Below are 14,402 nucleotides of genomic sequence, written 5' to 3' on the forward strand. Positions count from 1 at the left end.
CCAATGCATCTTTTTATTTTCTTCATCATATCCCCACCAAAATTGTGCAATCACATCTGTAATATCTTTACACACTCCCTTCGGAATGCAGAATACAGACATAGCAAAAACTGGAATGGCCTCTGCAACAGCTTTCAATAGAATTTCCTTCCCTCCTGTAGATAACGGTTTCTCTCAGTGGTAGTCAACATTACAAGCAGACAAGCAAATAAGGCCCAGTCCAGCCCAATAAGAAAAATACAAACAGAACACAGCACACAGGGCAACTGGGCGAAGTTCTCAAGAAAGAAAACCGGGGACAACGTTCCAGACTGAGAAAAAATTGGAGTGAATTATAAAAAACCCACCACGTTTGAAGTTATGCTTCGAAATTGTCACCACATTTCTTGCATGCCCCCAAAATCTACCTCATTTCTTGTTAATTTTTTCAATAAACACAAATGACCGATTTAGGACTAATCAAACCAATTTCTGACATGTTAGGCCGGCTGGTCAGGTCCAAGTGGCACTAAAAGTCAACAGAATTGCCTAAAAAAGACTAAAAGTCGACACAAAAGCATTGACAGTTAAGTTGGATGTGGGTGAAGTTCTCAAGAAAGAAAACCGGGGACAACGTTCCAGGCGGAGAAAAATCGCATCGGATGAAACTGGTGACATCATTCAACCGAGACTTCGTTAAGTCTGTGAGCATTAGTCGCTTACCAGAAACAATATGATACATCATAAAACGAAGCATAAAATAGCTACCAAACACACGCGAAAAAAGAAAGAGTACTCGTGACAAACACATGACCCACCCCACGGCAACCAGCAACTCATCTGCGTGACTCGACACAGTTTTGAAGCTTTATTCAGAACTCTATGCAGTAGCGATGGGGTTGGAGGTCTGGCTCCCCATGGACTTGAAGGCTTCGAACCTCGGCTCCTTGTCCTCGAACTTGTGGCGCACGTACAGCTTCATGTAGTCCTCGAACACGAACCTGGGGTACGCCCCGCCGGCCGCCTCCGCCAGCGCCGGCGCCGGGAAGATCACCGCGTCGCTGGCCGGGTTGTAGAAGGAGGCGATGGACATCCGGTTGCCGTCGGCCTGCGCGACCACGCGGTGGAGCACGCTCTTGTACCTGCCGTTGGTGATCACCTCCAGCTGGTCGCCCAGGTTGACGACGATGGAGTGGCGCGTGGGCGGCACATCCACCCACTCGCCGTCCTTGAGCAGCTGGAGGCCGCCGACGCGGTCGTCCTGGAAGAGCAGGATGATGCCGCCGGCGTCGGTGTGGGCGCGGAGGCCCTTGACGAGGTCGGGGCGCGGGCACGGCGGGTAGCTGCTGACCTTGGTGCCGAAGGTGGGGACGCCCTTGGAGCCCCGGAACGCCCGCGTGAGGTACCCTTTCTCGAGGCCGAGGTTCTCGCAGAGCAGGTCCAGCAGCCGCTCCGCCAGCCTCTCCAGCTCCGCCGCGAACTGCTTCATCACCCGCCGGTACTCGTCGTCGAGGTCGGGTATCTCGGCGATGTTGGGCTCCGGGAGGTGGCGCACGAAGAAGGTGCTCTCCCAGTCCAGGTTCTCCGCCGCCTTGTCGCCGTCCTGCAGCGTCTTGCTGGCGAACTCGAGGAACCTCTGCTCGCGCACCCTCTTGTAGTGCTCCTTGGTCATCTTCTCCACCTCGTCCATCAGCTCCGTCGAGATGCCGTGGTCCAGAACCTGCACGCACCGCCGAAAACAGAGAGAGAGCAAATCAACATTAAGGATGGGTCGATGAGGAGATTCATCTTGTCAGATTATGCCATATTACTACTGTGGTGTATTCACCTGGAAGAAGCCCCAGTTCTGGCATGCATCGTGCAGAAGGTTCATCGCCGCCGGCCGCTCCTCCCCGCGGAGCAGACCCATGTCGATGATCGGGAATGACAATGTCGATGCCATCTTACCCTCTTGATTCGTCACGTCACCCTCGAGACAAGCTGCGTCTCCGGATGTTTCTTCTTGCACCGAGCTTCAGAGCTTGCCTGATGCTGTATGAAAGAGCCAGGAGTGCAGTGCCTGGAAGAAGGCCAGCTTCGGGTGCAATTTATAGCCTCGATCGACCAGGCACCCAAAATGCTTCGACCAGAGAATTGCAAAAATAAAATAAAATGCTTCGACTAGAATGGGTCGACCTTGACCCCTCAGATACATATTAGATATCGCTGATTTAGTATAACTTTATGCTAAATCAACGAGAAATAATAGGGAACGGAACTTATGAACATTGTACTGTAGTATTATTAGCAGTCATTATGCTAAATCTTTCAATCAGAATCACGCAATAAATTACAATGGTCATATCGGATTTCCAAAATATTGTTATGGGCTTTAAAGTGTAGAATCTATATTCGTAAAGGGAGTTGATAGATCGGCATCCACAGTTTAATTTCACCTCATCTCCCATCACCACCCCTTCAGGCTGGGTTTTTCATCCTCACACTCAAAACTGAATTAATTCGCGTGACCCTCCTTTTATTTTTTCATGCTTGCTTTGACAGGTGCTGATTCAATTCAATCACGTAAATAATATATAATTAAGAATTCAAAAATAACATCATATATGTAAGATCACCTTCCTAAAAGACAGACAGTAGATTTTCCTCAATAACCTTCCAAACCAAAATCAGATATTCTTCAATAACAAATTGCTAATCCCGCACACTACGACATCTACTATTGAATGACAATAATAACTTTCCTAATACAACAAAAATAACATATATTTTTATACTTACCAAATCACATAATTCAACTATTATTAAAACTCAATCTGTATGTCATTTGGTACCCCTCCCATCGTTTGAACACATCCTCCACTCCCACTGATCAATTTTTTTAAACAAGCACTGATCCAATTTTTATGCAAATACAAAACCAACTTCCCATACGTTTTTCCATAAAGAATTAACTTCCACCCATTGGTGGTTTCCATTTTTCACGTACCAAAGCCTATCGATCAGCACCAGGCCCACCACAAATATGGGTACTGATCCCTCCTCTTCAGGCTCTTTCCGTACATAGTTAACTTCCACATAATTGGAAGTTTTCTACCCTTGCGCGGCACATTAAAAGTGCCTGACAGGACTGATCTTTCGTCTCGCCACCACATGCTCCGGTGTGGCTAACCCCTAACCGCCCTCGGGAAGGACGCATCCATAGGTGCCAGACATCGTTGCCGTTGCTTCGTCGAGGGGCCGTGACGCCGCATCCACTCTTATTCCCAGCCCTTTCTCCTTGGTCAACTTCACCTGCAACATCATGCTGACTGCCATTCAATACTTCTCTATCCCCCCGTTGGTTATGTGGCGGTTGAGAACAATAGTGGTTGTTACCTCTGCTTCGTTCTAAGCTCAACTACCACAAGGTTTGTGCTATTCAAACCCCCTCTCTCTCTCTCATGTAATTGTCGACGCACCCGCTCACTCCACATTGTTGTGCATCCGCGGGATGGAACCGATGGATCCTTAAATCACATAGTGGTCAACAGAGAGAGGAAAAAGACGTTTACAAATGATCGGCGTTTCCGGCATGGGATGTCAAACTCCGATACTTGCCCATTTTGCAATGAACCAGAAACCACAAGTCACTTACTATTGAACTGCCACTCCATCAAGCTGCTTTGGGACAATCTTCTTCTTCTTCGTCCTCCAGAAGTCGAACATATTCAAGATATTTGGTCTAACTCCTTAATTGATAAAGTTCGCTCTACAGTCATCATTGCCATTCTTTGGTCTATTTGGAAGCGGAGAAATGCTATGGTCTTCCGTGCTCATGACGAGGATCTGTATGTCACTCTACGACGATCTGGAGAGGATCTAGTGTTCTGGTCTAATCGCTGCAAAAATCCTGTCAAGCAGGCCCTTCTAAAGGATTGGGACACCATGTTGTATCATTTATCTGCGAGAATTTAGCTTTCATCTGCTATTTGTCAGGGGCTGACCCCTCATAATTTTTCTTTTTCTTCACCCTATGTAACTACCTGAATGTTGTCATCTCTCCCTGGCTAACATAAGTTCAGGCTGACGTAAGCCCGCCGTAGTTCCCCGTCAAAAAAAGAGAGGAAAAAGACGGGAGAAAAACTTTTGCGCTTGCGGCAAGGCACATGGAGGCATTCCACGCATTCCTTTTGCCCATGGCAACACACGGGTATATATTGTGCTAGTTAAGATCAACACAATGATGTGGTCAAGCAAAATTCGTTACACATCAAAGTGTTGCATGAAAATTAAAGTGTAGTAGACAACTCAACAACGAAAAAAGAATGTCCTTTCAAATCACTACTAGTAAATCCGACAATCTACACGAAAATGTGACTGGTTTCTTTATCCAACAGCAAGGCCTGGATCGAGCAGGAAAAAAAAATGCGACCGAAATTTTTGTTGTCTCTAATCGATCTTTGAGTAGACAGATCGACCGCGCACCCAAAATGCTGCGAGCGGACTGGACCGGAAGGGGTACGTGTCCACCGCGTCGGGCGTCGGCGATGGAGACGCGGCGCTCCGGTGCTCGGACCGGGGATGGGCGCGCCGCACTGGAGCATGCCCGCCGTTTGCCGCCGAGGCGAAAAGCTGGACGGCCCATGTCCTTCCAGCTGGCTAATCTCACTCACCCGATCGCGATCGGGACCGCGGCATGGCGCCGTCCATCTGCACCGCGCTGCACAGGAACCTCATTCCCATTCGCTCGGTTGGATGAGATGAGATGGGATGGGATGGGACGCAGCGCGAACAAATGCATCTTCGACTTGCCGGAGAAAAATGAGCGACCGGAAATGTGCCTCCGGGAATTCTGTTGGTTGGATTCGATGTGTTGGGAGGCTGACTGGACTGCCTGCCTACGTGAAAGCATATAAATCTGGAGTATAGAAGAAGAAGAAGTTGTTGAGATCGAGTAGCCTACGATGTAGCGTACGTATAAGTGAGAGTTTTTTCAATGTATACTGTATGAGCTGCCCGTTGCATGTTAGTTGGACAAGCTGCCAATAATAGACAACGGAATCCTAAATCCGAAATCCGAAAAATATGAAAACTCGAGAGGGCATGATCGATATCTTAGTTAGTTGTCAGCATATTATTGCTCTCCATATATGCATGTCTATTCCAACCGATGAGCCGGCCAAACTCATGAGAGATACTCTAGCAGCTAGCAAGGCGATGTTTTCTTGAAGAATGCTATCATAGTGATATATTTCAGAAAAGTTGGAATGTAGTAGTGGATTACTTTTACTCACATGACATTTACCAGCACGTCTCTTATCACCAGGATCAGTGGTGGACAAATTAGCACTAGAGTCCAAATTTGTGTTCTAGATCAACTTCTTGTAGCCTTTTATTAGGTTTCCCTCGACGTCCAAGTTCCACCTTTTGCATAGGCGGAAAAGCTATTGCCGGCAAAAGGTAAGAGCAACAAAGCAGAGAGAAGCATTAAGCTTGTGCGGTAAGGCATGGCGGAACGATGCGTTAGGGTGACGGCGAAACCTTGTGGATATGTCGGCAACTTGCTTTGATTTCTTTCTCCGTGCTGGATGCTGATTAGGTGTGAGTTTGAACATTTTGCTCGCCGTCACAATCCAGGGGCAAATCAGTGGCTCGTGATGTATGTAAAAAGATGAATGCTGAGAGTTGAGTAGCCGCATTTAGCTACTAGCATAATGCTCCATATGGGCATTTGTCTCTGCTTTACCATATATTCTAGAGTACTTTCAGTGGGCTTTCTTGTTGTACTCAAAAGCATACGGTTTTCTGGTAATGGTAGTTGCCACGTAGTCATTATTATTATTATTATAACTTAATGGAGTGAGTTATTTATAGACAGACAAGCAGATAGTTGTTAACCTTGCCGAGACTCAATACAGCGTCAAACCTATGAAACCAACAAAAACTATTAGTACTACCATGGCAAATGTTGCAGCCTTCAAGAGAATGTAGCGACAGTCGAACAACTTGATTTTCATGGAGAAGCTGGATGCACCCTCCAACCAGGCGATTGCACAGCTAATTCTTTTTGAAACAAGTTGCACAGCTAATTCTGGTTCTGGAACAATCAGATTGAGGATTTTGGCGGTGTCCGCACCGGCACCCAACATGCCTATGGGACTGGCACTAGCCCTTCTGGTGCGACATCAGTGCTGGATTGGGTCTGATCCTATGTCTAACCTAGCTAGACATGGCATTACGCAAAGCATATTTAGCACAATTAATAAAAGGAGTAAAGTATGACTAGGACGCAGGAAAAAGGAGGCACCGATCGAAGCAAACTTGGGAGCAGCTTGCCACTTGGTAAACGCGGAGAAAGCTTCGGTGTAGCTTTCAGGCCTGTGCTCCTGAAAGCCACACTGAGCTGAGCTCTTATCGCCAATCGGCATGGCCGTGTAGACGTGTACACTGAAAGGAAGTTCCTTGAACCAGGACTGTAGTATGAATTAATTCTGAACTTAGCTCCACCGACGCTGAAACTGACGCTGTGTGTGCGCTCATGGCCTCACAAAGCGGATAGTGTGAAACTGTTTCAGGAAGACCGGGCATGTTAGCGATGGCGAGGACCATGAACAGTGCACGAACCGAAGACGACTCCCGAATTTTGGGAATCCAAGGCGTCCGATGAGGTGCCACCGAGCTGCGCTGATGGCGAGTGCAACATGCCAGTGCCAGGTCCATGGCACCAGTTGAGCTGATGATGACTGGTGATCAGGTCCAAACTTGTCCCGGTCTGAGTGTCCTGGAGCACCTACTGATTGACAGTCGGTTCGCTGATGATAAGCTAGTACGGTGCAGTCTACGCACAGTGCGATTTAAACGGACGTGGCTCGCACGATAGCCAGCCACGCTTAAGGGCAGCTGGGTTGTCTAAGAGCATCTATAACCCAACCCCTCAAACTCGTCTCAAACGCTCAGGCAAGCCGCCCGGTCATGATTTTTTAACCTAGACGGGCCTCTCAAACGGCCCTCAAACGCCCGGGCTGACCGACACCCTCCCATATCCAGTCTAAATATAGGGGGTATATGGGGGCGTCCGGACGTGTCCGCCACGTCAGACCCGACAGCCCGATCCCACCCCAAATTGCACCAAATCCATCAAACCTTTCCTCCTCCCGCGCGCCCTTCAACCATTCTCACGCCCGGACCCTCGCCGGCCTCCACCCTTGCTCCCAATCCTCATCTCCGGTCCCGATCCACCGTCGGAGATGTCGTCCAGTTCGACCCACACCGCTGCGAGGGAGAAGCAGTCCGCCTCGTCAGCGGGAGGTGTGGTGTCGATGGCGGCGACTTGCAAGGCGGAGAACGTCGCCCGCAAGTTCCGGCAATGCCAACAGCGAGAGAGGGAGGCGGCGACGGCGTCGCAGGGAGGTTCGGACGTGGTGGAATAGTTGTCTCCTTCGTCGCGTCCGGATCCCCACACCCGTTCCCTCCGAGTGCCCACGTGGAGTAAGCTGTCCGCCCCCTTTGGGACACAGAATGATCAGAGCGCCGACTGGGCCATTCCCGAGAGCTTTCCGCCCACGCAAATGTCGACGGTCGACGTGTGTGACTCGCCGCAGCTCGTTCGGGCGCGGATGAGCACGGGCCCCGGCAGTGCCCGGGCTGCCCTCAACATGTTCGACGGAATGACCGAACAAGAGTCGATACGTTTTCTTTACTCTTGTCCGATCATAGTTTAGCATAGACAACTAGTTCATTTGCTCATGATGAATGCATGCAAATTTGATCATGTCGAAGGCGTCCTTGTCGAACATGATCAATGACAATGAAGAACCGACCAAAATGGAGTATGAATTGGAGGCCACCACTGTTGGGGAACGTAGCAGAAATTCAAAATTTTCTACGCATCACCAAGATGAATCTATGGAGTAATCTAGCAACGAGGGGAAGGAGAATGCATCTACATACCCTTGTAGATCGCGATGCGGAAGCGTTGCAAGAACGCGGATGAAGGAGTCGTACTCGTAGCGATTCAGATCGCGGTTGATTCCGATCTAAGCGCCGAACCACGGCGCCTCCGCGTTCAACACACGTGCAGCCCGGTGACGTCTCCCACGCCTTGATCCAGCAAGGAGAGAGGGAGAGGTTGGGGAAGACTCCGTCCAGCAGCAGCACGACGGCGTGGTGGTGATGGAGGAGCGTGGCAATCCCGCAGGGCTTCGCCAAGCACCGCGGGAGAGGAGGAGGGAGAGAGGTAGGACTGCGCCAAGAGAGACCGGAAAACTCATGTCTTGGGCAGCCCTAGAGCTCAACTATATATAGGGGGGGAAGGGGGCTGCGCCCCTCTAGGGTTCCCACCCCAAGGGGTGGCGGCCAGCCCTAGATCCCATCCAAGGGGGCGGCCAAGGGGAGGAGAGGGGGGGGGGCGCCACTAGGGTGGGCCTTAAGGCCCATCTGGACCTAGGGTTTGCCCCCTCCCACTCTCCCATGCGCCTTGGGCCTTGGTGGGGGGCGCACCAGCCCACCTGGGGCTGGTCCCCTCCCATACTTGGCCCACGCAGCCTTCTGGGGCTGGTGGCCCCACTTGGTGGACCCCCGGGACCCTCCCGGTGGTCCCGGTACATTACCGATATCACCCGAAACTTTTCCGGTGACCAAAACAGGACTTCCCATATATATACCTCCGGACCATTTCGGAACTCCTCGTGACGTCCGGGATCTCATCCGGGACTCCGAACAACATTCGGTAACCGCGTACATACTTTCCCTATAACCCTAGCGTCATCGAACCTTAAGTGTGTAGACCCTACGGGTTCGGGAACCATGCAGACATGACCGAGACGTTCTCCGGCCAATAACCAACAGCGGGATCTGGATACCCATGTTGGCTCCCACATGTTCCACGATGATCTCATCGGATGAACCACGATGTCGGGGATTCAATCAATCCCGTATTCAATTCCCTTTGTCTATCGGTATGTTACTTGCCCGAGATTCGATCGTCGGTATCCCTATACCTTGTTCAATCTCGTTACCGGCAAGTCTCTTTACTCGTTCCGTAACTCACATCATCCCGTGATCAACTCCTTGGTCACATTGTGCACGTAATGATGATGTCCTACCGAGTGGGCCCAGAGATACCTCTCCGTTTACACGGAGTGACAAATCCCAGTCTCGATTCGTGCCAACCCAACAGACACTTTCGGAGATACCTGTAGTGCACCTTTATAGCCACCCAGTTACGTTGTGACGTTTGGTACACCCAAAGCATTCCTACGGTTATCCAGGAGTTGCACAATCTCATGGTCTAAGGAAATGATACTTGACATTAGAAAAGCTCTGAGCAAACGAACTACACGATCTTGTGCTAGGCTTAGGATTGGGTCTTGTCCATCACATCATTCTCCTAATGATGTGATCCCGTTATCAACGACATCCAATGTCCATGGTCAGGAAACCGTAACCATCTATTGATCAACGAGTTAGTCAACTAGAGGCTTACTAGGGACATGGTGTTGTCTATGTATCCACACATGTATCTGAGTTTCCTATCAATACAATTCTAGCATGGATAATAAATGATTATCATGAACAAGGAAATATAATAATAACCTATTTATTATTGCCTCTAGGGCATATTTCCAACAGTCTCCCACTTGCACTAGAGTCAATAATCTAGTCCACATCACCATGTGATTAACACTCATAGGTCACATCACCATGTGACCAACATCCAAAGAGTTTACTAGAGTCAACAATCTAGTTCACATTACTATGTGATTAACACTCAATGAGTTCTGGTTTGATCATGTTATGCTTGTGAGAGAGGTTATTAGTCAACGGGTCTGAACCTTTCAGATCCGTGTGTGCTTTACGAATATCTATGTCATCTTGTGGATGCTACCACGCGCTACTTGGAGCCATTTCAAGTATCTGCTCTACTATACGAATCCGGTTTACTACTCAGAGTCATCCGGATTAGTGTCAAAGTTCGCATCGACGTAACCCTTTACGACGAACTCCTTTTCACCTCCATAATCGAGAAAATTCCTTAGTCCACTACATACTAAGGATAAATTCGACCGCTGTCATGTGATCCATTCCCGGATCACTATTGTACCCCTTGACCAACTCATGGCAAGGCACACTTCATGTGTGGTACACAGCATAGCATACTGTAGAGCCTACGTCTAAAGCATAGGGGACGACCTTCGTCCTTTCTCTCTCTTCTTCTGTGGTCAGGTCTTGAGTCTTACTCAATACTCACACCTTGTAACACAGCCAAGAACTCCTTCTTTGCTGATCTATTTTCAACTCTTTCAAAATCATGCCAAGTGTGCGTTCTTTGAAAGTATCATCAGGCATCTTGATCTATCTCTATAGATCTTGATGCCCAATATGTAAGCAGCTTTATCCAGGTCTTCCTTTGAAAAACTCCTTTCAAACCACCCTTTATGCTTTCCAGAAATTTTACATCATTTCAGATCAACAATATGTCATTCACATATACTTATCAGAAATGTTGTGGCGCTCCCACTCACTTTATTGTAAATACAAGTTTCTAACAAACTTTGTATAAACCCAAAAACTTTGATCACTCCATCAAAGCGTATATTCTGACTCCGAGATGCTTGCTCTTAGTCCATGGAAGGATCGCTGGAGCTAGCATACCTTTTAGCATCCTTAGGATCGACAAAACCTTTCTGATTGTATCACATACAACCTTTCCTTATGAAAACTGGTAAGGAAACTTGTTTTGACATCCATCTGCCAGATTTCATAAATGCAGCTAATGCTAACATGATTCCGACGGACTTAAGCATCGCTACGGATGAGAAAATCTCATCGTAGTCAACTCCTTGAACTTGTGGAAATACTCTTTGCCACAAGTCGAGCTTCATAGACGGTAACATTACCGTCCACGTCCGTCTTCTTCTCAAAGATCTATTTATCTCGGATTTCATGGCTTCTAACCATTTGTCGGAATATGGGCCCACCATCGCTTCTCCATAGCTCGTAGGTTCAGTATTGTCCAACAACATGATATCTCAGACAGGATCACGTACCACTCTGAAGTAGCACGCATCCTCGTCGTCCTACGAGGTTTGGTGGTGACTTGATCCGAAGTTTCATGATCACTATCATAAGCTTCCACTTCAATTGGTATAGGTGCCACAGGAACAACTTCCTGTGCCTTGCTACACACTAGTTGAAGTGACGGTTCAATAACCTTATCAAGTCTCCACCATCCTCCCACTCAATTCTTTCGAGAGAAACTTTTCCTCGAGAAAGGACTCGTTTCTAGAAGCAATTACTTTTGCTTCCAGATCTGAAATAGGAGGTATACCCAACTGTTTTGGGTATTCTTATGAAGATGTATTTAACCGCTTTGGGTTCGAGCTTATCAGCCTGAAACTCTTTCACATAAGCTTCGCAGCCCCAAACTTTTAAGAAACGACAACTTAGGTTTCTCTAAACGGTGTCATCTCAACGGAATTGCGTGGTGCCCCTTTTAAAGTGAATGCAGTTGTATCTAATGCCTAACCCATAAACGACAGTGGTAATTCGATAAGAGACATCATGGTATGCACCATATCCAATAGGGTGCAGTTATGATGTTCGGACACACCATCACACTATGGTGTTCCAGGCGGTATTAATTGTGAAACACTTTCCATAATGTCTTAATTGTGTGCCAAACTCGTAACTCAGGTACTCATCTCTATGATCATATCACAGACATTTTATCCTCTTGTCACGACGATCTTCAACTTCACTCTGAAATTACTTGAACCTTTCAATAATTCAGACTTGTGTTTCATCAAGTAAATACACTCAGCATCTACTCAAATCATCTGTGAAGTAAGAACATAACGATATCCACTGCATGCCTCAGCACTCATTGGACTGCATACATCAAAATGTATTACTTCCAATAAGTTGCTCTCTTGTTCCATCTTACTGAAAACGAGGCCTTTCAGTCATCTTGCCCATGTGGTATGATTTACATGTCTCAAGTGATTCAAAATCAAGTGAGTCCAAACAATCCATCTGCATGGAGTTTCTTCATGCATATATACCAATAGACATGGTTCGCATGTCTCAATCTTTTCAAAAACGAGTGAGTCCAAAGATCCATCTACATGGAGCTTCTTCATGCGTTTTATCCCAATATGACTCAAATAGCAGTGCGACAAGTATGTGGTACTATCATTACTTTTGGCATGAACATGTGTATCACTACGATCGAGATTCAATGAACCATTTATTTTTAGGTGCAAGACCATTGAAGGTATTATTCAAATAAACAGAGTAACCATTATTCTCCTTAAATGAATGACCGTATTGCGATAAACATAATCCAATCATGTTTATGCTCAACGCAAACACCAATCTCGATGGTAGAGGGAGCATGCGATGCTTGATCACATCAACCTTGGAAACACTTCCAACACACATCGTCATCTCACCTTTAGCTAGTCTCCGTTTATTCCGCAGCTTTTATTTCGAGTTACTAACACTTAGCAACCGAACCGGTATCTAATACCCTAGTGCTGCTAGGAGTACTAGTAAAGTACACATTCATATAACGTATATCCAATATACTTCTGTCGACCTTGCCTGCCTTCTCATCTACCAAGTATCTAGGGTAGTACTGCTTCAGTGACCATTCCCCTCATTACAGAAGCACTTAGTCTCGGGTTTGGGTTCAATCTTGGGATTCTTCACTAGAGCAGCAAATGATTTGCTGTTTCATGAAGTATCCCTTTTGCCCTTGCCCTTCTAGAAACTAGTGGTTTTACTAACCATCAACAATTGATGCTCCTTCTTGATTTCTACTTTCGCGGTGTCAAACATCGCGAATAGCTCAAGGATCATCATATCTATCCCTGATATGTTATAGTTCATCACGAAGCTCTACTAGCTTGGTGGCAGTGACTATAGAGAACCATCACTATCTCATCTGGGTGATTAACTCCCACTCGATTCAAGTGATTGTAGTACTCAGACAATCTGAGCACATGCTCAACGATTGAGCTTTTCTCCCTTAGTTTGCAGGCTTAAGAAACTTATCAGAGGTCTCATACCTCTTGACGTGGGCACTAGTCCGAAATCCCAATTTCAGTCTTCGGAACATCTCATATGTTCTGCGACGTTTCAAAAACCGTCTTTGGTGCCACAATTCTAAACCGTTAGCATTACGCACTGAACTATCACGTAGTCATCAAAACGTGTATGTCAGATGTTTCGCAACATCTACAGACGACGCTGAGGTTCAGCACACCGAGCGGTGCATCAAGGACATAAGCCTTCTGTGCAGCAATGAGGACAATCCTCAGTTCACGGACCCAGTCCGCATAATTGCTACTACCAACTTTCAACTAAATTTTCTCTAGGAACATATCTTAAATAGTAGAACTAAAGCGCAAGCTATGACATAATTTGCAAAGACCTTTTTGACTATGTTCATGATAATGAAGTTCATCTGATTATGAACTCCCACTCAGATAGACATCCCTCTAGTCATCTAAGTGATTCATGATCCGAGTCAAACTAGGCCGTGTCCGATCATCACGTGAGACGGACTAGTCATCATCGGTGAACATCTCCATGTTGATCGTATCTACTATATGACTCATGTTCGATCTTTCGATCTCTTGTGTTCCGAGGCCATGTCTGTACATGCTAGGCTCGTCAAGTCAACCTAAGTGTTTTGCATGTGTTCCGAGGCCATGTCTGTACATGCTAGGCTCGTCAACACCCGTTGTATTCGAACGTTAGAATCTATCACACCCGATCATCACGTGGTGCTTCGAAACAACGAACCTTCGCAACGGTGCACAGTTAGGGGGAACACTTTCTTGAAATTATTATAAGGGATCATCTTACTTACTACCGTCGTTCTAAGCAAATAAGATGCATATACATGATAAACATCACATGCAATCAAATAGTGACATGATATGGCCAATATCATTTTGCTCCTTTGATCTCCATCTTCGGGGCACCATGATCATCTTTGTCACTGGCATGACACCATGATCTCCATCATTGTGTCTTCATGAAGTTGTCACGCCAACGATTACTTCTACTTCTATGGCTAACGCGCTTAGCAATAAAGTAAAGTAATTTACATGGCGTTATTCAATGACACGCAGGTCATACAAAAAATAAAGACAACTCCTATGGCTCCTGCCGGTTGTCATACTCATCGACATGCAAGTCGTGATTCCTATTACAAGAATATGATCAATCTCATACATCACATATATCATTCATCACATCTTCTGGCCATATCACATCACATAGCACATGCTGCAAAAACAAGTTAGACGTCCTCTAATTGTTGTTGCAAGTTTTTACGTGGCTTGTATAGGTTTCTAGCAAGAACGTTTCTTACCTACGTAAAACCACAACGTGATATGCCAATTTCTATTTACCCTTCATAAGGACCCTTTTCG

General features: G+C 46.8%; 1 protein-coding gene across 1 annotated transcript; it reads right to left on the minus strand.

Annotated features, from left to right (window-relative positions):
* Nucleotides 1–638: 638 nt before the first annotated feature.
* Nucleotides 639–2,076, minus strand: LOC109754989 (1-aminocyclopropane-1-carboxylate oxidase 1). The gene is made up of 2 exons (XM_020313871.2): nt 1,808–2,076; nt 639–1,699 (listed from the first exon to the last, which is right to left on the minus strand). The coding sequence occupies exons 1-2, from the start codon at nt 1,919–1,921 to the stop codon at nt 860–862; spliced, it is 954 nt and encodes a 317-aa protein (XP_020169460.1). The 5' UTR covers nt 1,922–2,076; the 3' UTR covers nt 639–859.
* Nucleotides 2,077–14,402: the final 12,326 nt, after the last annotated feature.

This window comes from Aegilops tauschii, chromosome 5 (assembly GCF_002575655.3).
Source record: "Aegilops tauschii subsp. strangulata cultivar AL8/78 chromosome 5, Aet v6.0, whole genome shotgun sequence".
Taxonomy (NCBI): Eukaryota; Viridiplantae; Streptophyta; class Magnoliopsida; order Poales; family Poaceae; genus Aegilops; species Aegilops tauschii.

Bases quoted from the DNA above. Each gene is read 5' to 3' on its own strand.
- LOC109754989 (XM_020313871.2), bottom strand. From the start codon at position 1,921: ATGGCATCGACATTGTCATTCCCGATCATCGACATGGGTCTGCTCCGC. The intron at 1,700-1,807 runs GTGAATACACCA...CGGTGCGTGCAG, and splicing joins AGAACTGGGGCTTCTTCCAG to GTTCTGGACCACGGCATCTC.